Genomic DNA, 23,271 nt, shown 5'->3' on the forward strand with positions numbered 1-23,271 from the left:
ACACCGCTTAGAGAGTGCTTGCACTTAAAGCGGTATATATAAGTCTCATAAATAAATAAATAAAATAAAATAGGTAAAATGAGGACCCAGATTGTTGGGGGCAATGTAAATATATATATATATACATTGCTTACTGGTGGACACCGCTTAGAGAGTGCTTGCACTTAAAGCGGTATATAAGTCTCATAAATAAATACATAAATAAATAAATCCCTTTTTTGTGACCTGGCCAGCAATGTGGGGGGGGGGGGAGAAAAGCCAGGTTCACTTAACAACTGTGTTACTAACCGAAGAACTTCTGTGCTTCACTTAGCAACCGTGACAAGAAAGGTCGTTAAAGAGGGGCAAGCCTTACTTAACAAACGTCTCTCTTAACAACATAAACCTCGGGCTCAAGTGTGGTGATAAGTCGAGAACTCTCTTGCAGTTCCTCCCGTCTGATTTCCCTAGTTATAAAAAAAAAAAAAAAAAAAAGGCTGGCGAAACAGGAGGCTTTTTGTCCCTCGAGGCTTTCCGTCGCGCCTGAGCGAGCGCGCGCGCGCGCTCCTCAGCGGCTCCGCCTACTTCCTCTCGCTATATAAGGCGAAGCCCGCGCGCCCGCGGCCATTTGTTGCTGGGTTCGGCGAGTGAGTCTGCGGCCGGCCGCTGCGAAGTACGTCGAGCGCGCCTTTCACGCGCTTCGGAGGGCGCTGCTGGCGGCCGTCGGGACGGTGCGAGCAGGGTGTGAACTACAGCTCCCATCTTCCTCAGCCGGCTGGGGAAGACGGGGCCGGCTTAGCTTGGCGGCGCGAAGCCGGGTGAAGCGGAAGGGCAGAGCCGCCGGTCTCTGCCGCTTGCAAGTCAAGCTGGTGTCAGTGCAGGGGGGGCTCCCTCCACACCCACCCACGCCGCGGGGACTTCCCGAGGGGGGTCTCGCTCGGGGTCCTCTCAGGTGCCCGCTCAGCCTCCGCGTGGACTTGCCTTGCGGGGGAGCGGAGGACGAAGCGGCGTGGGTTCCCCCGCTTCCTCGTGGCTTTTGCCATTTCCTCTTGCGGGGTGGGTGGAGTCGGTTGAGGGGAGCCTCGGTGCACTCGGAAGCAGGGGCCGCCTGCTCCGGTATTTTGGAGCCGCCAGCGGGACTGGTGGGCGGGCGTGGTTGCAGCCCTTGTCTCCAAAGGGAGGAAGGCTAGAAACGGTCTCGCCTGCCTTCGGACTAGAGAGTAGGGTAGGAGTAGGGAGTAGAGTAGGAAGTAGAGGTAGGGTAGGAGTGGAAGTTGAGTAGGAGAGTTGGAGTACAGTAGGGGGTAGTGGGAGAGTAGAGAGGGCAGGAGAAGTTGAGTAGGGAGTAGTGGTGGAATAGGAGAATTAGAGATAGAGTAGGAGTAGAGTAGGAGAGTAGACAAGTGGCTTGTCCAGTCTCTTCTTAAAAAGCCTCCAGTGATGGAGCACCCGCAGGGTAGGAGAAGTTGAGTAGGAGGAGAGGTGGAGTAGGGAGTAGTGGTGGAATAGGAGAATTAGGGTAGGAGGAGAGGTAGAGTAGGAGAGTAGACAAGTGGCTTGTCCAGTCTCTTCTTAAAAAGCTTTCAGTGATGGAGCACCCACAGGGTAGGAGAAGTTGAGTAGGAGGAGAGGTGGAGTAGAGTAGGGAGTAGTTGTGGGATAGAAGAATTAGAGATAGGGTAGGAGGAGAGGTAGAGTAGGAGAGTAGACAAGTGGCTTGTCCAGTCTCCTAAAAATCCTCCAGTAAAGAAGCACCCGCAGGTAGAAGTGAGTAGGAGAGGTGGAGTAGAGTAGGGAGTAGTGGTAAAATAGGAGAATTAGAGATAGGGTAGGAGGAGAAGTAGACAAGTGGCTTGTCCACTCTCTTAAAAAACCTTCAGTGATGGAGCACCTGCAAAGTCTGGAGTGAAACTGTTCCCCTGGTTAATTGTCCTCCCTGTCAGGAAGTTTCTCCTTAATTCCAGGTTGCTTCTCTCTTTGATTAGTTTTCATCATTTCTTGTCTTAGCCTCTGGTGCAATTAAGTTTCTCCAAGTGTTTGTGCTATGAGCCCCACTTGGAATTATAAATGTGGGTGTGAATGGCTGGTTTGGTCTCACTTTTTTCTTTTTCATTCTGTTGTAGGATTGAAGCCCCCCCCCCCTGTGTCCAGGAGGTCCTCCCTTGAGCAGTGATGAGTCTGACTTCCTGGGAGATCGTTGCCCATCCAGGTGTTGCACGTGCAGCTGTTTCAGCTAACCAACTTTTCAGAAGTAACCGGCTAGGAAAGAGGGAACAGCAGGAAGGCGATGCTGGTAAGGCCAACTCAGAGGAGGGGGTTCATGGAGCTTCATGGCAAAATGAAAGATGTTAAAAGAGGAGAGGCAGAGATTTGCGTACCTGCAAATCTAAAGTGACCGCAAGGGAGGCACCTGCAGATTGTCCTGTTCTCCAAAGCATTCCCGGGGTTGGGGGCTGCCCCTACAGGCGTTGCAGGCATGGCTTCTGTGCTGTGTTTGTGTCAATAGGTGGCACAGAGAAGCAGGCTAGGTCTACGTTCAGTGCTCTGATGGGTGGGCAACTCAGAATGATTACTAGCCTGACAAAATTGCAAGTTTTCTTTTGATCCTTTGTAGGGGCTGATCCCCAAATATTATTTAAGACTGGATTGGATGCTGTGTGTAAATTATTTCCAAGAGTACTAAGTTCAGCTTTTCCCCCTCCAAATGAACAGGAACACACTACCATTTCTAGTACTTCACTTGCTCTTTTAAGGTTTAGAAAATGCAAGTCAGGCTTGGAGTATTTATCAGGTTTCCGTTCATCCATGATGTTAGGAATTTTCAAAAAGCATGTTTTTGTTGAATCATTGACACATTGATTTGAATCCAAATTAACTCAACCGCTTTGTTTATAGGAACGTGATGCTGGCTCTTTAACAGATGTTTAAAATGAGCTCTGAAAGGTAAGATTGCACTGTAATATTGTAAGTGTTCAAATGAATTTTGACGCTGTAATAACTTCACAAAAATTGCTCTTGGCAGATTGTGCATTCTGTAAGACAGGGAAAATTGAATTAAGCACTTTCCCAAAACATTTTTTTAGTGTCTTCATCTGCCTTTATTCTCTTTTAGTCACAAATGTTTTCTGAGCGCCGTAAGTAGAAGTAGAAAATGTTTCATTTTGAATATAGAATTCAATTCCAATTCTGAACCGTTTCCGGTCTTCCTCAGTTCAGCAAATCGAAAACTTGGGACTGTTTTGACCTGACCCACGATGGCAAGGCAGGTGTTAGTTAAAAGTCAGTTTATTACTCACACAATGTCCCAACAACTCTCCAGTGGGGCTGGTAAAGCTCCACCACACTTTCCCTATCCATAATCCCCCTCTGCCAGAGCTACATAGTTCCACAAACTGAATTCCGAGGCACAAGGAACAGACCGCTCACAGTATCCCAGTCCTCACAACACAGCTTTAAGATTCTGAAAGCCAAAACAGGGTCCAAAATTCCAAAGACAGGAAGGCAAGTTTGAAGCTCAAAGTCTGAGGTCTAGAGCCCAAAAATACGGTTGAAGGTTCAAGAAAGTCTACGAAAGCCAACAAGGTGTGCACCCAACGCAAACAGGTGTTTCCGGCAAACACACTCTTAACTGGCTGATCCTTGTGAAGAGGGCTGGGGCTGCATCCTCACTTCTCCAACCGCCTCTGGGCTTTCCTCCACTGCTCTCTGTGTCCTTGGATCAGCAGAGGAGGCAGCATCAGGGATGGTGCAGGTTGGGAAAGCAGCTGGTCCTTATCAGGTGGTCTGGAGCCTGTCATCTCTGCTGGCCCTCCACAGCAGGTGATCTGCTCCTACAAGTATCTCTCCTCCTGGTTGGTCACCTTCCCCTCTTCCCACAGCTGGGTGGCCCTGGGACTGCCTGGCCCTTGGATTCTATGCTCTGTCAGAATCCAATTATATTTCATCTCTAGTTATCGACTATGGAAAACCCCAGGTGGAAAATTCTGGATGGCTTTTTTTTTTTTTTCCCAAGCTTGGAAGTCAGGGAAGGTTGGTCCTCATTTCCATCTGGGTGGGGAAACCTGGGAATGGTAGACTTGGCTGAGAAGTTCAAGAGCCATCGTGGAAGAAAACCCAAGAATGTTTGTTCCTGGCAATGAACGCACCTGAGTCCATGAAGTGGTTTCATCTGGAAAGAGCCTTAGTGTAAATGCTCCATTAAAATCTAGCAATCCTCTCCAAAGAGGCTTTATGGCAGAGGTGCCCAACCGTGGCAACTTTTAAGAACTGTGGATTTCAACTTCCAGAATTCAACCAGCCAGCCATGCAGGTTGGGGAATTCTGGGAGTTGAAGTTCACAAGTTTACAAATTTGCCGCCCGTGTGTGCATTTATATACGCCTTTATTATAAATTTGCTGCCTCAATTTCTGTATAGCTTCTCTGCAGAAAAACCTCCAATCTGGTTTTTCTTTTACATCTTTGCAGAGTAGTTTTACTTGGTCTCACGTCTGCTACAAAAATGCTTGCATTTTAATAAGTCCAGAAAGAAGAACTATTTGATGAAAAGTTAAAAACAATATACACTTGGCTGAAGCCCTTCATCTTTTAGCAGTTTACTTCTTGTTTCTCATGGTTTATTTTACCTTGCTTCCTTGAGGACTCAATGAAGACCTATTTATATACAATTCTGTCCAAGCCGTGTACGTTATGTAACGTAAATGTCTACTTTTCTAGTCATTGGCCATCATGAAGATGTTTTGTTCTGAGTCTTACGTGGGAGCTGAGAGGCCATGAGGTCCAACTCCTGCAGGACCCGTTGTACCACAGGCAGATGGAGGACGGCATTCCTTTGGATAGGTGTTTTTTTTTTTTAAAAAAAAAAATGCAACACTTACAATAGTATGAAATGTGACTTCATTCTGCACAGCAGCATCATGGGCGCATGATGAGAGAGACCTTTTTTGATTTGAGTTCAGGAGGCTGCAATTCACCATCCCTTTGGGTCACCTGGCTTCTTTCATCCAGCGTCCATGGGCACTTTTGCAGAATTGTGTTGGAAGGAATGCTTCAGAAATGTGACTTTCTTTTGGATTTGACTGCAAAAGGCTGTTACGACCCAAGTGGTGACGGCAAGGCTGGCCTCTATAGAGAGTTCTTCATTTCTCTTAACCAATGTTCCAACCAACGGCTCCCCCAACAACCGGGAAGGCTGCACCCTCACGCTACCCTGAAGGCAGCTACTCTCCGTCTCCCAAACAACAGCCCCTCCAGGTTGGAGTCTCTGCCAGTCGGGAGAATGTGAGGATCTTGTTGGCTCATTGGCATAAAACCTGTTGTGTCCTGAGCCTGCAAAAGCTCAGGACACAACAGGGGTTTCTGCAAGCTGCCCGGGACCAGACTGAGAGGTGCCAGCTTCGTGAGCATGCGCGAGATGCGAAAGCGCGCCATTAACTGTTGCTATTTTGTCCGGGGATCCGGACACTTTAAGGAGGCCTGCGAGCCTCGTCGTTGTTGGAGTGAGCAGAAGGAGGAATAAAGAGCTATTGTTTCTACCATGTGTGATCTTGATTCGCCACCAAACGAAGGACTCAACCGATCAAAGGCATTGACCAGCTACTAAGTCCCAGAGAGTTGGAAGCTCACACGATTGGGGGACACTTTAACAGGGAAGAGACTTTTAGGGAATCCTCCTTGACAGCTGATCTCACAAATGGCAATTTAGCCAGCTAGTAAGAAGCATTTCAAATCATTCAGAGTTTTTGCCATTATAAAGGAGACTTGGAAGTTTCTTTTTCTGTTTTCCCAAATTCACCGGTTATCCCCCGACTAGCATTAAATAGACCTCACTGAAGTCTGTGGGGTTCTTGCTCTAACTAGAGAGCATTAGGCAACCTGAATTGAAGGAGGTTTCCCTCCCTCCCTTGCCAGGGATGGCAGCTGCCACTATTTGCACCCCCAAGAAAGATGTGCAAGTTTCAGAGAAGCAGCTTCGTGTGGCCTTTGATGGAGATGCTGTGCTGTTTTCCGATAAGTTGGAGGAGATTGTGAAGGCTCACAGCCTAGATAAGTTCTTTGAGCACGAGAAGACTTATGAGAACAAGCCTCTCGCTCTGGTGTGGTTCGGGGACCAGTGGCATTGTGACAAAATCGACCTTTTCATTGTTGTTTTTGCCAAGAGAGGATTTTTATGGCTGCCCTGCTAATGAACACTTTAGAACAGTGGTTCTCAACCTTTTTAATGCCGTGACCCCCCCCCCCCAACCGGTCGTAAGTCGAGGACTACTCAACCGGTCGTAAGTCGAGGACGACTCAACTGGTGCAGCACCGTTTGCAGAATGGGACTTTTGGCGGGCTCAGCAGGGCAGAGACAGCCTGGACAATTCCTATGGGCTTTGGAAAGCCAGTAGAATTAGACTCTATTCAAGAGAGTCTATTCTATGGGCTTTCAAAAGCCAATAGAATAAAAGGGAGTAGCACAGCTAAGGAAAAGGGGGGAAAAATGGCGGACTGCGTTGTTTGGCGACGCCCGTGAAATGGTCGTTCGACCCCAAATGGGGTCCCGACCCACAGGTGGAGAACCACTGCTTTAGAATGTTTCTTCTCACTTTGTTCTGTCTAAATACCAACAAATGCCAACAAAGCCGGTAGTAAAGCAGGAAGCAATATATACACATTGCTTACTGGTGTACACCGCTTAGAGAATGCTTGCACTTAAAGCGGTATATAAGTCTCATAAATAAATAAATAAGCAAGATAGCAACCCCATTTCAGGATAACAGTTTATATTAGACCCCAAGAGAGATTGGCAAATTCAAAGAAGGGCCTCTCTGCGTGGCTGGGGCGAGGGCACGGAAGCCTCTGGCCCCGGGGCCTCCCCAGGGGGTTCTGTGCCTCAGCTGTTCCCCACTTCCTGGCCACATGCTGGGGCTGACGCTGTGTGTTCCTCTGTCCAGGGAAGCTTCAGAAGTCCTACGCCAAAGGCCTCCGCTTGGAATACCCCCATCCGCACCTATCTGCTCACGGCTCGAAGCGCCGCCAATTCCGGGCCCCGAGCCCTAAAGACTCTCCAAAGCTGCCGACTGGAAACAGACGAAGCCCTCTTCCTGGCCAGCGCGCTCAAAGGCCCCTTTCTGGAGAAGATCCGACCACACAATCTTTGATGACCAGGCCTTTCATGAAGGGAGCACAAGAAATGGGCATTGTCGCCGCCCATGTTCCTTATGGGGTTGCCCAGCTCTCAGGACAAAAAAAGGCAGCCCCACGAGCCGCTCCCAACTGTCCACTCAGCCAGGCAAGGCGCTTAAAGCCAGTCAGCAGAAGCAACTGGTACATGGAGGGCAGTGTGTAGGTTCACGTTACTCCCCTCCAGGTGTTCCTTGTGAGGAGGGGTGGGGCGACCTCCTCCCAAGTAGCCTTGCAGCCCTTGTCTGGGCTTGCCTCCACTCTCCTTGCCCTTGGATCCACTCTCCTTGCCCTTGGATCAAGTGCGGCTCGTCAGGAGATCTGCTGCCTATCAGCACCACTGCTAGTCATTAGCCGATCCTCCTGTGTCTGCGCAGGCAGGCAGCTCTCCGTCTGGTCAACCATCTCCCCTAATGCGAGGGGCCCAGGACCGCATCGTCCTCAGCCCGTGGTGTGCCTTCCCTGGCGGAGGGTCCCAGTTCCAATTCTCCCTCTTCACTGGCCTGAGGGGAGGGGATCATGGCACGGCTCCAAAAGCAGCCCAGAAGAGAAACCGCAGTAGATCCACCACTTGCTCACCCGGCCTGGGATTATGGTCCTTCCTCAAATATAAATTCTGGAATTAAATCCAGTGTTCTTGTCGGGGGGGGGGGCCCTCAGGACGCTGCCGTTCAGATGGGGAGGGGCTGGTTGTTGAGAGTAGAATCCCTTGCATGCTCTCACCAGCCAGTTCCAGCCTGTGACCATGGTCGCAACGCCCCCGAAGATGAACCACACTATCGCCTCAACATCTCGGAGTTCTGTGCAGCATTGTATCGGCTACCGGTGGACTGGGGTATCGGGGTGGGGTTTGAATGATTCTGCCTGACTTACCACCACCTGTTTGAAGAGCCATGCTTTCTCCCGAGATGATAGCTGAGGCAGGTCCTTACAATTCTAGGAAAAGCAGAGTAGAATGGAACTACGATGATTAAGAAATTGCAAATACATTTTTCCCTCAGTCAGAATGGCTTCTTTGTTTATGATGACTTCTGCAAGTTTTGATTCTGCACCGTGCTTATCCCACCTGGGCTTCTTTCTAATGGGGGGGGGCTTCAAGTGGGTGGGGGATTTGCAGTGGCTGCTCTGAACTGTGGCTGGCTTAGCTGGTGATGGGGCTCTGTCCTGACTGACCCCTTGTAGATGGAAATGGAGCTGCTGTCGTTGTTTTATGCCAGGCACAGCCTGCCAGCACCTAAATAGCTCAGGGAGAGAGCAGGCACCCCCCCCCCCCAGAACAGCCTTGCCCCTTCTTTGCCCCCAAATCGCCTTTTGGCTGTAAGCCTGAGGGTTTCCAGTAGGGAATTCTCCAAACAATCTCTTGACAAGTTCATCCACCAATAGTTGGTTTATTAGATTTTATCCTGCCTTTATTCATTTATAAACAATTCAAGGCAGCAAACATATGTACTGCAGGGAGTCCTCAACGTACGACCACAGCTCAGCCCAAAATCCGTGTTGCTAAGTGAAACATTCAAGTGAGCTTTGCCCCACTTTACGACCTACCTTGCCACAGTTAAGCAAAACATTGCCGTTGATAAGTAACCGGGTTGTTACGTGAATCTTGGCTTCCCCTGTTGACTTTGCTTGTCGGAAGGTGGCCAACGGGAAACACGTGACCCCGGGACACTGCGACCGTAATAAATATGACCCAGTTGCCAAGTAGCCGAATTTTGATCATGTGACCATGGGCATGCTGCAATAGTCATTAAGTGTGCAAAAGGGTCTTAAAGTCACTTCGGTGCTGCTGTAACTTTGAACGGTCACTAAACAAACCGTGCCCAAACAACAACCCAAAACCCACTTATTTATCACAAAGTGCCAGGGCCACATCAGTGTAGTGCCCTCGGGAGGCATGGAGGCTTGGCCCATTGGGTGGGCGTGGCCCACTAGGTTGCCATGGCTGCAATTGTCACATCAGACTGGGTGAGTATGGCTGGGGTGGGCAGGACCACCTCGATGTTGCTCATGGGGGGGGGACGCCTGTGGGGGCCGGGCAGGGTTGGGGGAGATCCAGGGGGTCTCTGATGGGTGGGGCAGTGGGCAGGAGGCCCAGCATAGATGGGGTGAGGCACGCAATCCTAACTGGGACTGGGGGGCCATGGCACCGATGGGGATCCGGCTTTCCCTGCTCGGGGTGGCCTTTGGCTTCCTGAGTGTGGGCGTGCTCTACCACCTCTGCTTGAGCTTGCTAGCTGGCTGCTTTGCCTCCTTTGTGGGGCTGCTGCTCCAGGCAGCGGCCTAATGGACCTGCGCAAGCCGCTAGCAGCAGCGGCGCAGGTGCCCACAGAAAGGGCTCTGAGTGCCGCCTCTGGCACACGTGCCCTAGGTTCGCCACCACTACTCTAAATCAGTGGTTCTTTTTGAACGAATCGCCCCCTTGAGCCAATGAGGAGGTTGTCATCGCCCCCCTCCCCCAACATCACCTCTCAATCACAACATGGGAAATAACTCTTCGATTTATGCAAACACTTTTTTTTGTTTTCTTTAAAATTGTTCATCAGGACATATCGATGCAAATCATTTATTTCCAGTCTTTTCCCCATATCTCCCATATTCTGGCTAATGGCGCGCCACTGTACGGGTAGAGGCTGCCGCACAACACGCATGAAGATAAGCGATGCGTATTGACATGTACGGTGTTCTGTACTGAAGCTAGCGGGAGGAACATTTGAAAACACAATTCAATCCACTAAGAGCGAGCGATCGGATGTTTTTGTACGACAGATATACAGCCATTCGCTGTACGAAAAAGTCTCAAAAGCGTCCCCAAAACTTCTTGCTCCATCGCCCCCATATCACCCCCTTTTCATTCCTTCGCCCCCACGTTGCCCCTTTTCATTCCATCGCCCCCCTGAAAAATGAAATCGCCCCCTGGGAGGCAATATCGCCCAGGTTAAGAACCACTGCTCTACATGGATGGTAACCCCACTGTCCTCAGACGTACGACTGCAGCCAGTGGCATGATGAAAATTCAGGCATTTGGCAACCAGCACGGGATGGTTAACGAAGGTTGCAACGTCCCAGCGTCAGGCCATTGCCATTTGGGACCTTCCCAGCTGGCTTGTGACAAGCAAAAGCAGTGGGGGAAACCAGTTTCACTTACCCGTTCGCACTTAACAACTGGAGTGATTTGTTGAATGTTGCCAAAAGGTTATAAAACGACTCATTTAACAAGGATTACCTCTATGGCTGACTCAGCTCTGCTTCCTTCCAGGAAAGAAAGCCAGCGCGGTCATCTTTTTTAAATAGACGTGAAGGCACAAGAGGTAGTTGAGATTGAAAACCATGGGTCCGCGGTGAGCCTGGAGGCCTTTTTCGGTCTTGAGTGCAGAATTCCTCCCGTGCCTTTGAGCACGTGGTCTTTGTCATATACCACAACATCGAATTATTCTATTTAGGGCCTGGTGAATGTGCGGAGTGCTGCTGAGCTGGAAGTGAGCCCGTCTCTTGAAGCTAAGGAATCTAATTTTTCAGCTCAGCAAGGAATGACGCTCGGTCAGAGAACTGCCTGCATTTGACTTCGTCACACAGTACTCTTAACCTGATTGTTGGGCTGACACAATACATTGCATTTCAGTTAACTAAAGGAACTGAAATCCACGTATTATAAAACTATAGCTGTTGGAAGCCAGCCTGAGAGTTGGCAGCATGGATCCCACAAAACATATCCAACCTTTGTTTTGAATTCGCTCCCCCAGCGAGGGATCAGCCATCATGTCCTTGAAGCAGAAGTCATGAGAGAGAGAGACCATTTATTTACATCAGATAGATAATTGTCCTCTCCTCACCCCAGCTAGGCTCACCTGGAGATCCCCGTCAGTTCCACAAAAACTGCTTTTCTTTCTCATCCCTCCCCATCCCCAAAAGTTCTGTCTGTGGAGACTGCGTGGCTCCCCTGTGGCGCACTCGCTCAGAGACCAAGATGGGAAGAGGGGAGCCACCCTCACTGGCCTTGTCCTTGGGCTTCCCAGGGTCCTCTAAGAATATTTGGTGTTTGAAATTTTCTTCCACAAGAGGGTCTTGAGGCTGTTGAGCACCAGCGAGTGGTGCACCTCCATTTGGCTGGCCAGGCCGCTGAGCGTGGTGCACGTTTTCAGCTGCTTCTGCAGTTCCTCCTTCAAGTCGCTCGGGGCCCCGTGCAGCAGGTACTCCAGCAGGAGCCCACAAACCTTGGCAAGGTTGGGCTGCACCACATCACTCTTGCACTGCTTCATGAGCTTATCGCACGGCGCCACACAGTCCTTCCCGTACGTGCAGTCTGCGTTTTGCTCACAGTGACGGCCCTTGAGGAACCCCTGGATGGTCGTCTCCGTGGCCACCGTCCTGAGATCCACCATTTTGAAGTCATATCTGTTATTGTAGCCCATGTGGGTGAAGCCGGCCTCGCAGATGTAGAAGTTGCCGTAGGTCCCGTGGAAGATCTCCTCCACGAATTCCAGAAGTCCAATGGCGATTTTGGCGCGCCGGGGCCAGGCAGGGGAGAACCACTGGTGGATGATCCTGAGGAGGGCAGAAGGCAGCAGCGGCTGCAGGAAGGGAGGAAGGTCCATGGTGTAGAGGGAGGTGTGGTGGATCTTCTCCGTGAGATACAGATCGCCACAGTGCCCCAGCAGCCGAGGGGTGTGCCCCTTCTCGTGCAGGGAGAAGGTCAGCAGGAAGTCGTTCAGCTGCAGAAGCGCCCAGATGGATTTCGCTTCGGCCAGAGAAAGCTTCCCGTCCCGACTGACGTCGGCCATGGCGATAATCTGGTTCACCAAGTTGATGAGGGAGGCTTGATCCCCAAGACCAGCCTGTGAAAACAACAATGCAAGACACCTTGTGAGGACCTCACATACAACATGGTAAAACAGGGAGGGACATTTAGAATAGAATAGAGCTGGAAGGGACCTTGGAGGTCTTCTAGCCCAACCCCCCTGGTCAAGCAATTTGAGACAAATGGCTGTCCAGTCTCTTTTTAAAAGCCTCCAGTGATGGAGCGCCCACAACTTCTGGACAGAAGCTGTTCCACTGGTTAATTGTCCTCACTGTTAGGAAGTTTCTCCTTAATTCCAGGTTGCTTCTCTCCTTGATTAGTTCTCATCCATTGTTTCTTGTCTTGCTTTCTGGTGGTCTGGAAAATAAGTTGACCCCCCCCCTCTTCTTTGTGGCAGCCCCTCAAATGCTGGGATACTGCTATCATGTCACTCCGTAGTCCTTCTTTTCTCTAGATTAGCCAAATCCAAAACGGGACAACGGAGACTTTGAATGTTGAGATGAACTGTTGACCATGGTTATTTACCAAACTTGGCTCTGTTTTCAGCTTGAAAGCCCGCGGGGCCAGGTTACTTGGGGAGCTGGGATAAGTCCAAGATGGTTTCTGCCTGTCTTACTAGATGCCAGGTGGGCACCCTCTTGAGTCCAAACCATTTGATCCCCACTCTTCTTATTTTAGCTGAAGTCAATGGCACATAAAATAGGAATTTATTTAAGAAACTGATATAGCTGCCCATCTTTTCTACCTAGAAGTGGCTCATGACAACAACAAGAAACACATCACAACAAGATGCACACAATCCAAAAATTCAACATCCCCCAAAAGCTCCTGGCACGCTACAACAACACTTCCTGGTGCATAGATACACATCGTACCTGCTGCGCTCCAGCCTCAACAGATCCCATCTGATCCCTGGGAAGAAGCCAGCTTTTTAAGGTCTTCCGGAAAAGGGGGGGGGGCTGCAGAGGGCTCAAGGTGACAACCATCACCTTTTACTTTTACAATTACTAAAATTTTAGAATTTAGTGCAGAAATGGAGAGATTAACTTTAGAGATCAAAGAGAAAAAAAGACCCCATCTACTTTAAAACACGGGAAAATTTTTTAATCAATCGTTAGCAATACGATAGAATGAGAAAAATTTTGGAAATTAATTTGGTTGAATGTGATTCTAAGCATTAGTGATTATAACTTATTAATGTTTTATTAATCATGGTTATTTAGTAAGATGAATATTATTTATATCTTTTATTCTTAGCCCAGTTTATTATAATTGTTTAGTACTATATAAGTGATGCTTATTTGATTTTGGTACCCGGACGGTAACTTGCTTGTTAAGCGTGGATTTTTTGCTGTACCCACCCCCAATTCTCTTACGTTTACCCTTTCCTATACCTCTACTGATCCCATCCCTTTCCGATCAATCCTTATAAAACCCAATAAAATATTTAATAATAAAAAAAGGTGACAACCATCACCTTGAATTGGCGTAGTGAAGCAAACCTTGTTTCTAACTGCCCTCCTGCAGTCTTGGATAAAAGAGGTTTCATTCCATCATTTCCAAGACTTGACATTTAACCTGGGGGCTCCCCCTTCCATGGGGCGATTGCACCCCCCCCCCTAAACAAAGGCCCTCTTTCCCACCCAAAGCCATTGTCTGCTCGCCTGCTTACAAATTCTACAGCAAGGGCAGCCTGCCAGATCAAATGCTGCAAAGGCCTGTACGGATCGGCCCTTCGGAGGTGGTTCAAAGATCTCTTATTCTCTCCCGAAAATAAGATCAGGTCTTAAATTAAATTTTTAAATATTTTCAGGTGTTATTTTTTCATGTGCAACGATCTACATTTATGTATTTATATTGTATTATATATTATGATTCTATAATTCAATACACCTGTCGTGTGTTGCAACGGACATATCACATGCGTCCGTCTGGCTGACTATCTTAACTGGCGCTCATTTTTGGGATAGGGCTTATATTACGAGCATCCTGAAAAACCAGGCTACGGGCTTATTTTCCGGTTAGATCTTCTTTTCGGGGAAATACGGTAAGGCTGGAGAGGCACTCACTTTCAAGAAATTCAGAAGCATCTCCCGGAATTCATCCATGGATGTCCCCCTTGTTGGCTTGTTGAAGAGAACCACGTCTCTCCTGGGGTCTGCATCTGGGTTGCTGTCGGCCTTCAGCGCTTCTTCCAGGCCACATTTGATGATCACCTCTTTCTCCTTCCAGAGGCCGCTGTAGACCTTGCAAGGTACAACAACAAAAAAAGTGCCTGGATTGGAAGACTGCTATCATGTCATTGCAGTCTTTTTTTAAGAACAAGATTTCTGCCAGGACCCCTCCAATAGATTTGCCTACTGTTTATTGTTTATGCCTATGTATTCATTTTTGGGATCTTTCATTCTGTTGGGAGAAGGCTCGTTGGTTGGGGAATGTGTTTGCCTTGCTCTGCTTTGGCCTCCCTCTGTGAGAAAGGAATGTGGCCTGAAAAACATCTGCCTTATCTCCAGACAATGGAGCCTGGGACCGTTGGGAAACGAAACCGAGAGCTTGAGAGGGGCGCTAAATCACTAGGTTCTCAAAACAACCTAGCCCCTATGGATTGGCTGGATTTCAACTGGACAGTTGGACACTGGGGGTGGAGACCTGAATGAGCCATTTGATGGAACCTTTCGCGCGTGAAATATTCAGACCTTGCTTTGCTCTTCTGCTATCACTGACTCTCAATAAAAGTTCCTTTGGAAGCAATGCCTGTTTCAAGAGTTCTGCTTTCTTAGGGGATCTAGTTGAGGCAGGTCCTTACAATTTCAGATGTAAACTTGGAGAAGAGATTATGAAATCTTCCATGACAGACCTGCCAAAACCCCAGAAAACTGGAGTTCTCTTACAGATCAAAAATATTAACCTGAAGCACAAGTCCGTGTTGACCAGGCTACGTATTTTTTTAGTTCTCTGAAGTTATTTTTCTGAAAAAGAGAGTTTTTCCACATCCTTCCAGAGATGGCCCAGCAGGTCCTAAACCAGAAACTTGTCCTCAGCATAAAGCATGCACACAGTTCCTCAGGACCTACCTGCTGGGTGGGAGAAGGTGACAAGCAGTGTTCAAAGACCAAGGTGTGGTCCTCACAAAGGTCTTTGCACATTGATCCCGAAATGATGCCTTTGTTGTATTGATCACACTGAAAGAAAGAGAGGGAAACCCTGAACATCCCTTTTGCTCGGATGATGAGGAATCATGAGCACTTCCTGTCTTATAAACTCAGGTTACAAACATTTTATCTACTTATCAATACTGAGAAACTGCCTCAATCAATTAAAAAAAAGGACGCTGGGCAAATTTATCGGTTGTTAAGTACTGTAAGTCTTCAATTTACAACAGTTTGCTTAGCGACTGTTCATAGTTACAGCGGCACTGAAAAAAGTTGAATTATGGTCGTTTTCACAGATGTTTCAGCATCTCCATGGTCACATGATCAAAATTCGGACTCTTGGCCATTGACTCATATTTATGACGGTGGCTTTGTCCCTGGGGGTGGTGGTGGTCATGTGACCCCTTTTGCAACCTTTGGGCAAGCAAAGTCAGTGGGGAAGCCAGATTCACTTAATAACTAGTGATTCACTTAACAACTCTGGCAAGAAAGGTCGTAAAATGGGGCAAATTTGGTAGAGGGATCGCCAAAGGTCAAGCCACAAGAAGATAACTTGAACCATTCCTCTCTCTCTCCAGGCATTTTCTGGGTTAAGATGGCTAGAGATTAAGTGAATGGCTGCTTTCCATGCTGGATTTACACGGCATTTCAATCTTGTGATGGGTTGTGCATAATCCTGGTGAACATCATCATCATAAGCTATAAGCTCAGCCTCTTCATGGGGTCCACAGAGAGTGTGAAGTCCCCTAAAGTAAGAGTGGGAGCCCTCAGGGGTCTTTCCTTCCCACTCACACCTGGGCTGCTGCAGAAGTGGGCAAGGGACAGCCTTTTCTGACGCAGGGCAGGGCAGGGCATAGAATAGAGGATAATAGAATAGAATAGAAAATAGAATAGAATAGAAAAGAAAATAGAATAGAATAGAATAGAATAGAATAGAATAGAATACAAATAGAAATAATAGAAATGGGATAGGATAGGATAGGATAGGACAGGACAGAACAGAATGATACCTTGGAGGTCTTCTAGTCCAGCCCCCTGCTCTAGCAGGAGAACATATACAAGTGGTGGCGAACCTATGGCACGCGTGCGAGAGATTAGGCTGTTAATTACTGTTGGATTGTTTGTCTGAGTTGCTAGTTTCTTGATTGTTTACTGTTTGACTGTTGGTCTAGTGCAGGGGTAGGCAACCTGGGCTCTTTTATGACTCGTGAACTTCAACTCCCAGAATTCCTGAGCTGGCATGGCTCAGCATGGAAACCTGTCCCTTTCCCCTCAGCGTGGCTGGCTCAGGAATTCTGGGAGTTGAAGTCCACGAGTCATCAAAGGGCCAAGGTTGCCTACCTCTAGCTTAGGCCTAGGCTGCTTTATGACTCATGGACCAACTCCCAGAATTCCTGAGCCAGCATGGGGGAACTATGGCCCCTTTCATGACTTATGGACTTCAACTCCCAGAATTCCTGAGCCAGCATGGGGGAACTATGGCCCCTTTCATGACTTATGGACCAACTCCCAGAATTCCTGAGCCAGCATGGCTCAGCATGGAAACCTCTCCCTTTCCCCTCAGCGTGGCTGGCTCAGGAATTCTGGGAGTTGAAGTCCACCAGTCATCAAAGAGCCAAGGTTGCCTACCTCTGGTCTAGAAACACTAATAGTACAGGTAGTCCTCAAACTATGACCACAATTGAGCTCAAAATTTTTGTTGCTAAGTGAGACAGTTGAAAAGTGAATTTTACGACCTTTCTTGCCACAGTTGTTCAGTGAATCACTGCAGTTGTTAGTGACATGGTTGTTAACCGAATCTAGTTTCCCCCTTTCCCCCTTTGCTTGTCAGAAGGTCGCTAAAGGGGATCACGTGACCCCCCCGGGGATACAGCGACGGTCGTAAATACGAACGGGTTGCCGAGCGTCTGAATTTTGATCATAGGGCTGTGGGGATGCTGTAACGGTCGTAAGTCATTTTTTTTCCAGGGCTGTTGTAACTTCGAAAGGTCACTATACGAAGGACTATCTGTAGACCAGTGGTTCTCAACCTGGGGGTCGGGACCCCATTTGGGGTCGAACGACCATTTCACGGGGGTCGCCAAACAACGTAGTCAGCCATTTTTTCCTCCTTTTCCTTAGCTGGGCTACTCCCTTTTATTCTATTGGCTTTTGAAAGCCAATAGAATAGACTCTCTTGAATAGAGTCTAATTCTATTGGCTTTCAAAAGCCAATAGGAATTGTCCAGGTGTCTCTGCCCTGCTGAGCCCGCCAAAAGCCCCATTCTGCAAACGGTGCTGCACCAGTTGAGTCATCCTCGACTTACGACCGGTTGAGTAGTCCTCGACTTACGACCGGTTGGGGGTCGCGGCATTAAAAAGGTTGAGAACCACTGCTGTAGACCAACAATCAAATCGTAAACAGGCTAATGAAGGAACTGCCAAGAACCAACCCAAGAGCCCAGCCAGCCCCGTGTTCCCACCGGCAGTCCCCCCTTGGCGGCAGACTCTGGGACCATGAGGCCCTGTCCTCACAACTCAACGTGAAGGGTGTTGTGGTCCATCTGGAAGCTGCCCTGCCCTGTGGCTGAGCACCCCCCTCCCCCCGAGAAAAGACTCACAATGATTGTCTGGCAGACGTGTCCCCTGCAGAGCTCGGAGTAGGACGAATAATGTATGTAGACCATCCAGCTGCCCACAAAAATGCCCAGCCAGGCAAAGAAGAGGTACTTCACTTTGATGCCAGGAAGACGGCTCTGATAGGCGGGAAACAAAACAAAAGGAGAAAAGGGGAATCAGCACGTTCCAACGGCTACGAGGCGCCACTCCGGAAGTCTGCAATGGATGCTGCAGCACTTTGTGCTGGTGTCTGGCTAGTAGGCCCCCTGGAAGACCAGTAAGAAAGCTAAGTGTCAGAATCCAATTATATTTCATCTCTAGTTATCAATTATAGAAAACCCCATTTCTGCCTTCTCTGGATTCTGTCATACAATGAAGGGAAGGGGGTGAACAAAGGGGCTTTATGGCCCTCACTTCCTTCGGTACAACTTCAAAGGAACTGGACGTGGATATCACCAAAAGGACTAACCATAACAATGGGGCTATTACCTTTCATGTATTCCTCTGAAGTCTCCATCTAGCCAGCAGTAAGGAAAAGGGGGTGAGAGTCTAAATGCCTGAGACTGTCGCTGGAAGAAGGAGGTGATTGGGTGGGACTACTGGGGAGCCCCTTAAAACTTTGAAGAGCTTGGACCCCAAGTCCTGTCTAGAAAGCCTGCAACCATTTTCTCTTAATAAAGGATGCCTGTTGGAAGAATTATTCCAAGAGTTCTGTCTTCTTAAGATGCAAAGTGGGGTGGGTTCTTACACTAAGTTTAACTGAGCACTTTCAGCTTCGGGTTGTGATGGAACGCCCTGGCTGGCTTCATTCACAGAATAACATTGAATAAACAGGGTTGGAAGGGACCGTGGAGAAGTCGTGGGTGCTCCATCACTGGAGGTTTTTAAGAGACTAGACAGCCATTTGTCTGGAAGGCAGAGGGTCTCCCGACTGACTGAGCAGGGGTTGGACTAGAAGACCTCCAAGATCCCTTCCAGCTCTGCTCTTCTGTTATTCAGAACGCTCGCTCTTAATCTTTCTACCTTGTTGATCATAAATGTACTGAATTGAGTTCCAGCCAAGCTAGACTTTAGGGAAAAGTCCTGGCATCCTTTAAACAGCCACTCTGAACAGCAATCTTACATTTTCCAGCGCCATGGGCTGGTCTTCTGGATTCAGGGCTGATCACACAGCCTCACCCCAAAAGGCTTGGCTAATCTCTGGGCCAAAAATCAACCTGGGTGGGGGCAAAGATGGAGAGAGAGAGAGAGAGACAAAAAGAAACAGAGAGAAAGACACACACAGAGAGAGAAAGAGAGAGAGAGAGAGGAGAGACAGAGACAAAAACAGAGAGAGAAAGAAAGAGAAAGACAGAGATACAGAGAGAGACAGAGAGACAGAAAGAGACGGACAGACAGACAGAGAGAGGAGAGAGACAGACAGAGAGAAAGAGACAGAAAGAGTGGAGAGAGACAGAAAGAAAGACAGAAAGACAGAGACAGACAAAGGCAGAGAGACACAGAGAGAGACAGAAAGAGGAAAGAGACAGACAGAGACAGAAAGAGTGGAGAGAGAGAGAGACAGAAAGACAGAAAGAGAGAGACAGAGAGGAGAGAAAGAAAGACATAGAGACGGACAGGAGAGAGAGAGAGAGAGAAAGAGAAAGACAGAGACAGAGAGACAGAGAAAGAGACAGAGACAGAAAGAGAGTGGAGAGAGACAGAAAGAAAGAGATACAGAAAGAAAGAGACAGACAGAGACACAGAAAGAAAGAGACAGACAGAGACACAGAAAGAAAGAGACAGACAGAGACAGAGGAAAGAGAGAGAGACAGAAAGAGAGGAAAGAGAGAGAGAGAGAGAGAGAGCCTCTTGGGAGATTTCAAGGATTTTTTCTGCAAAGGCCCTGAACTTTTGAAAGAAGCACTTTCAACAGCAGAAATATACAAAGAGTAGAAATGTCCCTGAGCATAAGTGGAGTACTTTTCACTCACCAGTGAACTACAGGTACTCCTCGACTTACGAGCACAATTGAGCCTTAAAATTGTGCGGCTAGGCAAGCCATTTGTTAAGTGAGCTTTGCCCCATTTTGCGACCTTTCTTGCCACAGTTGTTAAGTGAATCCCTGCAGTGGTTCAGTTAGTCACATGGGTTGTTAAGTGACCCTGGCGTCTTCCCCCCGTTGCCCTTCCTTGTCAGAATGTCTCACAGGGGGAATCACTTGACCCTGAGACACTGCGACCGTCATAAGTATGAATCGGTTGCCAAGCATCTGAATTCTGACCTATGATCTTGGGGAGGCTGCAAAGGTCGTAAGTGTGAAAAACACACATCAGTCACTTTTTTCAGTGATGCCGTAACTTTGAACGGCCACGAAATGAAGGTACAGTTGTGTGATTTCTCTCTGAGTTGCTTCTTAAAAACAATGGGGACAATTTCCAGAGAAGCACAAAACCTGACAGTTCCTGGTAGGAAGTGCTCATTTTTAAAAAAAAAATTTGTGGGAGGAAAAGATTGCAAAGGATTCCGGCTTCCTTCACACCACGACGCCTGCAAAAAGTAAGCATGGTTTTTCCAGGAACAAGCCAACTTTTTATCTTTACCAGGCTAAAATAATAAAACGGCTGGACCGATGTTGGCTTCTAAAGCAGTGGTTCTCAACCTGTGGGTCGGGACCCCATTTGGAGTCAAACGACCATTTCACGGGGGTCGCCAAACAACGCAGTCCGCCATTTTTTTCCCCTTTTCCTTAGCTGTGCTGCTCCCTTTTATTCTATTGGCTTTTGAAAGCCAATAGAAGAGACTCTCTTGAATAGAGTCTAATTCTATTGGCTTTCAAAAGCCAATAGGAATTGTCCAGGCTGTCTCTGCCCTGCTGAACCCACCAAAAGTTCCATTCTGCAAACGGTGCTGCACCAGTTTAGTAGTCCTCGATTTACGACCGGCTGAGTAGTCCTCGACTTACGACCGGTTGGGTGTCGCGGCATTAAAAAGGTTGAGAACCACTGCTTTAGTAGCAGGTCATTCATAAGATAGCCCTGACCTTCATTTCAGCCGCTGCCCCCCCTCCCAGTCAAAGAATGGACAACGTGCCTTTTCTGGACACCAAAGAACCGAGATAGATTTTTCCATCCAGGTCTGCAAAAAAATTATCTGCTTGCTTCATGCAATCTCAGGAAAAGTCTGGGAAAAGGAGAACAGTCCATTTGGGAACAATGAAGGTTAAGGCTCTTTCCTATCACTCCAGATGCTGCACAAAACACACACACACACACGCGCGCGCGCGCGTACACACACACACACACAGAAAGCCTTATGAAGATGAGGAGCACCATTTGGGAACAATCAAGGTTAAGACTCTTTCCTATCGCTCCAGATGCTGCAACCAACACACACACACACACACAGAGCCTTATGAAGACTCCTATCGCTCCAGATGCTGCAACACACACACACACACACACACACACACACACAGCCTTATGAAGACTCTTTCCTATCGCTCCAGATGCTGCAACACACACACACACACACACACACACACACACACACACACACACACACACACACACACACACACACACACACACACACACACACACACACACACCCAGCCTTATGAAGATGAAGGGCACCAGGTCCATTGTTGCAAAGGCCAAGAGGCGCTTCGCTCCCGAGCCTTTCTGCCCACTGCAGGCTGGATTCCCACGACCGACGACTCCCGGCTTAACCGGCCTGCGAGATCATCCGCGTTCACACAGCATCCGCGGCGTTCCCGGGCAGCGCCGGGCGCGCTCCGGGGTCAGGCGCCGGCCCGGGGCAGCCCAGGCCCTCCGCCCCCGGCTGGGGAGGCTCGGCGGCCGGGCGGGAGAAGCGGGGCCGGCGGCTGCGTCCCTGGGCCGACCCGGCTCCGGCCGCGCTTCCCAAACCGGCCCCGTGGCCGGCGAAGCCCCCCTCCCGGCCGGAGCCCCCCGCGCGCCGCCCCGGCCTCACCTGCGGGCCCCGGGAGGGCGGGCGGAAGAGCAGCCGCGGCACCAGCCGCCGCAGCCGCCGCATGCTGGGCGGGCCGCGCGTCCCTGCCGGCTCTGGCTCCGGCGCTGCGGGCGGACGGGAGCTCCACGGCGGCCCCCGGGCAGCGGCGGCGAGGCGGCGCTGCGCTCGGCGAGGATGGAGCCGGCGAGGCGGAGAGAAGCGGGCGAGGGGCGAGGCAACCCGGGCCTCCCACCCTCCGCCGCCGCCGCTGCCGGCCCCTCGGCGCGCCTGTCGCAGCGGCTGCTCCTCCTGCGGGACCCGCCCGCCTCGCCTCCTCCTCTTCCTTCTCCTCTTCCTCCTCCTCCTCCCCCTCTTCCTCCTCTCTTCTTCCTCTTCCTCCTCCTCTTCCTCTTCCGCCTCCTCTTCTTTTTTCTTCTTCCTCTTCCTCTTCCTCCTCTTCTGCCTCCTTTTCTTCTTCCTTCTTCCTCTTCCTCCTCCTCCTCCTCTTCTGCTCTTCCTCCTCATCTTCCTCTTCCTCCTCTTCTCCTCCTCGTCTTCCTCCTCCTCCTCCTCCTCCTCTTCTTCCTCCTCTTCTTCTTCCTCTTCTTCTTCCTCCTCCTCCTTCTGCTCTTCCTCCTCCTCCTCTCCTCCTCTTCCTCCTCCGCTTCTTCCTCCTCCTCCTCTTCCGCCTCCTTTTCTTCTTCCTTCTTCCTCTTCCTCCTCCTCCTCCTCTTCTGCTCTTCCTCCTCATCTTCCTCTTCCTCCTCCTCTCCTCCTCCTCTTCCTCTTCTTCCTCTTCTTCTTCCTCCTCCTCTTCCGCCTCCTCTTCTTCCTCCTCCTCTTCTTCTTCCTCTATTCTATTCCATTCCATTCTATTTCTGTTTCTATTCTATTCTAATTTCTATTATATTCTATTTCTATTCTATTTCTATTCTATTCTATTCTATTCTATTCTATTCTATTCTATTCTATTCTATTCTATTCTATTCTATTCTATTCTATTCTATTCTATTCTCTATCTTCTCTTCTGTTCTATCCTATCCTATCCTATATCTTCTATTCTCTGTCATCTATTCTGTTCTATTCTATATCTTCTATTCTTTATCTTCTATTCTATTCTATTCTTTATCTTCTATTCTCTATCTTCTATTCTATTCTATTTCTATTCTATTCTATTCTATTCTATTCTATTCTATTCGGAAGAAAAAAAGAGAGAGAACATCAAATGATGGTGCAAATCTGCTGAAGCAGAGGGGTGAAGAATTTCCAGAGTTCTTGCAGAACAGAGTCAACTACACGGGGTTCCCCAAAACCACACAATTCACAAAGGCAACGGATGTTTGCTTACATAGCATGGTGGGAGAAGGAGAAACGGGGATCCTCCAGTTGAAGACGTCTACCTTCTAGAGAGATCCCCCAACCCTGGGGAGCAGGTTGTAATCCAGGCATCAATTGCTTCCACCCCTTCCCTGCTGGCCGTTGTAGCTGTGGCAGAGAAGCAGGTTAAGCCAGTCGCCTGGAAGATCCCTGAAGGGGCAAAGGCTAGTTTTCTTGGGATAGTCTTTTTACAATTCCACTTTGTACTGCACTATTGAGGCCACACTTGGAATACCGCATACAGTTTCAGTGTTCCA

General features: G+C 48.9%; 2 protein-coding genes, 1 long non-coding RNA gene and 1 other non-coding gene across 13 annotated transcripts in view; 2 read left to right on the forward strand and 2 right to left on the reverse strand.

The window, feature by feature from the left end:
• LOC120317510 (zinc finger protein 501-like) overlaps positions 1-23,271 on the reverse strand; it is a 661,069-nt gene that overhangs the window by 181,477 nt on the left and 456,321 nt on the right. The window lies entirely within an intron of this gene.
• On the forward strand, positions 467-8,145 carry LOC120317542. Of its 5 annotated transcripts, none has more exons than XR_005559260.1 (4): positions 467-2,272; positions 2,875-2,922; positions 4,694-4,816; positions 6,913-8,145. It is a non-coding gene; the product is annotated as an uncharacterized LOC120317542 (long non-coding RNA). The 5 variants fall into 5 exon arrangements; XR_005559261.1 differs by lacking the exon at positions 6,913-8,145 and having other exon boundaries at positions 503-721; positions 2,103-2,272; positions 4,694-5,511; XR_005559259.1 differs by lacking the exon at positions 6,913-8,145 and having other exon boundaries at positions 506-710; positions 2,103-2,272; positions 4,694-5,511.
• LOC120317572 lies at positions 2,432-2,564 on the forward strand. Its single transcript, XR_005559268.1, has one exon. It is a non-coding gene; the product is annotated as a small nucleolar RNA SNORA17 (small nucleolar RNA).
• On the reverse strand, positions 7,946-21,990 carry DIPK1B (divergent protein kinase domain 1B). 6 transcript variants are annotated; one of them, XR_005559257.1, is made up of 6 exons: positions 21,659-21,990; positions 17,689-17,823; positions 15,011-15,118; positions 14,006-14,182; positions 10,365-11,973; positions 7,946-8,077 (listed from the first exon to the last, which is right to left on the reverse strand). XR_005559257.1 is itself a non-coding variant. In XM_039364192.1 (6 exons), the coding sequence occupies exons 2-6, from the start codon at positions 20,795-20,797 to the stop codon at positions 11,161-11,163; spliced, it is 1,272 nt and encodes a 423-aa protein (XP_039220126.1). In that variant the 5' UTR covers positions 20,798-20,848; positions 21,659-21,990; the 3' UTR covers positions 9,984-11,160. The 6 variants fall into 6 exon arrangements, 5 of the variants coding, with proteins under 5 accessions (XP_039220126.1, XP_039220125.1, XP_039220124.1 ...); XM_039364192.1 differs by lacking the exon at positions 7,946-8,077 and adding an exon at positions 20,759-20,848 and having other exon boundaries at positions 9,984-11,973; XM_039364191.1 differs by lacking the exons at positions 7,946-8,077; positions 21,659-21,990 and adding exons at positions 20,759-20,848; positions 21,276-21,569 and having other exon boundaries at positions 9,984-11,973.

This window comes from Crotalus tigris, unplaced genomic scaffold (assembly GCF_016545835.1).
Source record: "Crotalus tigris isolate CLP2741 ecotype Arizona unplaced genomic scaffold, ASM1654583v1 scf7180000019692.1526454, whole genome shotgun sequence".
NCBI classification, from domain to species: domain Eukaryota; kingdom Metazoa; phylum Chordata; class Lepidosauria; order Squamata; family Viperidae; genus Crotalus; species Crotalus tigris.

Bases quoted from the DNA above. Each gene is read 5' to 3' on its own strand.
- DIPK1B (XM_039364190.1), bottom strand. From the start codon at position 21,721: ATGCGGCGGCTGCGGCGGCTGGTGCCGCGGCTGCTCTTCCGCCCGCCC. The intron at 17,824-21,658 runs GTGAGGCCGGGG...CCCGCCTATCAG, and splicing joins CGCCCTCCCGGGGCCCGCAG to AGCCGTCTTCCTGGCATCAA. The intron at 14,183-15,010 runs GTAGGTCCTGAG...GTACCTTGCAAG, and splicing joins CACCTTCTCCCACCCAGCAG to GTCTACAGCGGCCTCTGGAA.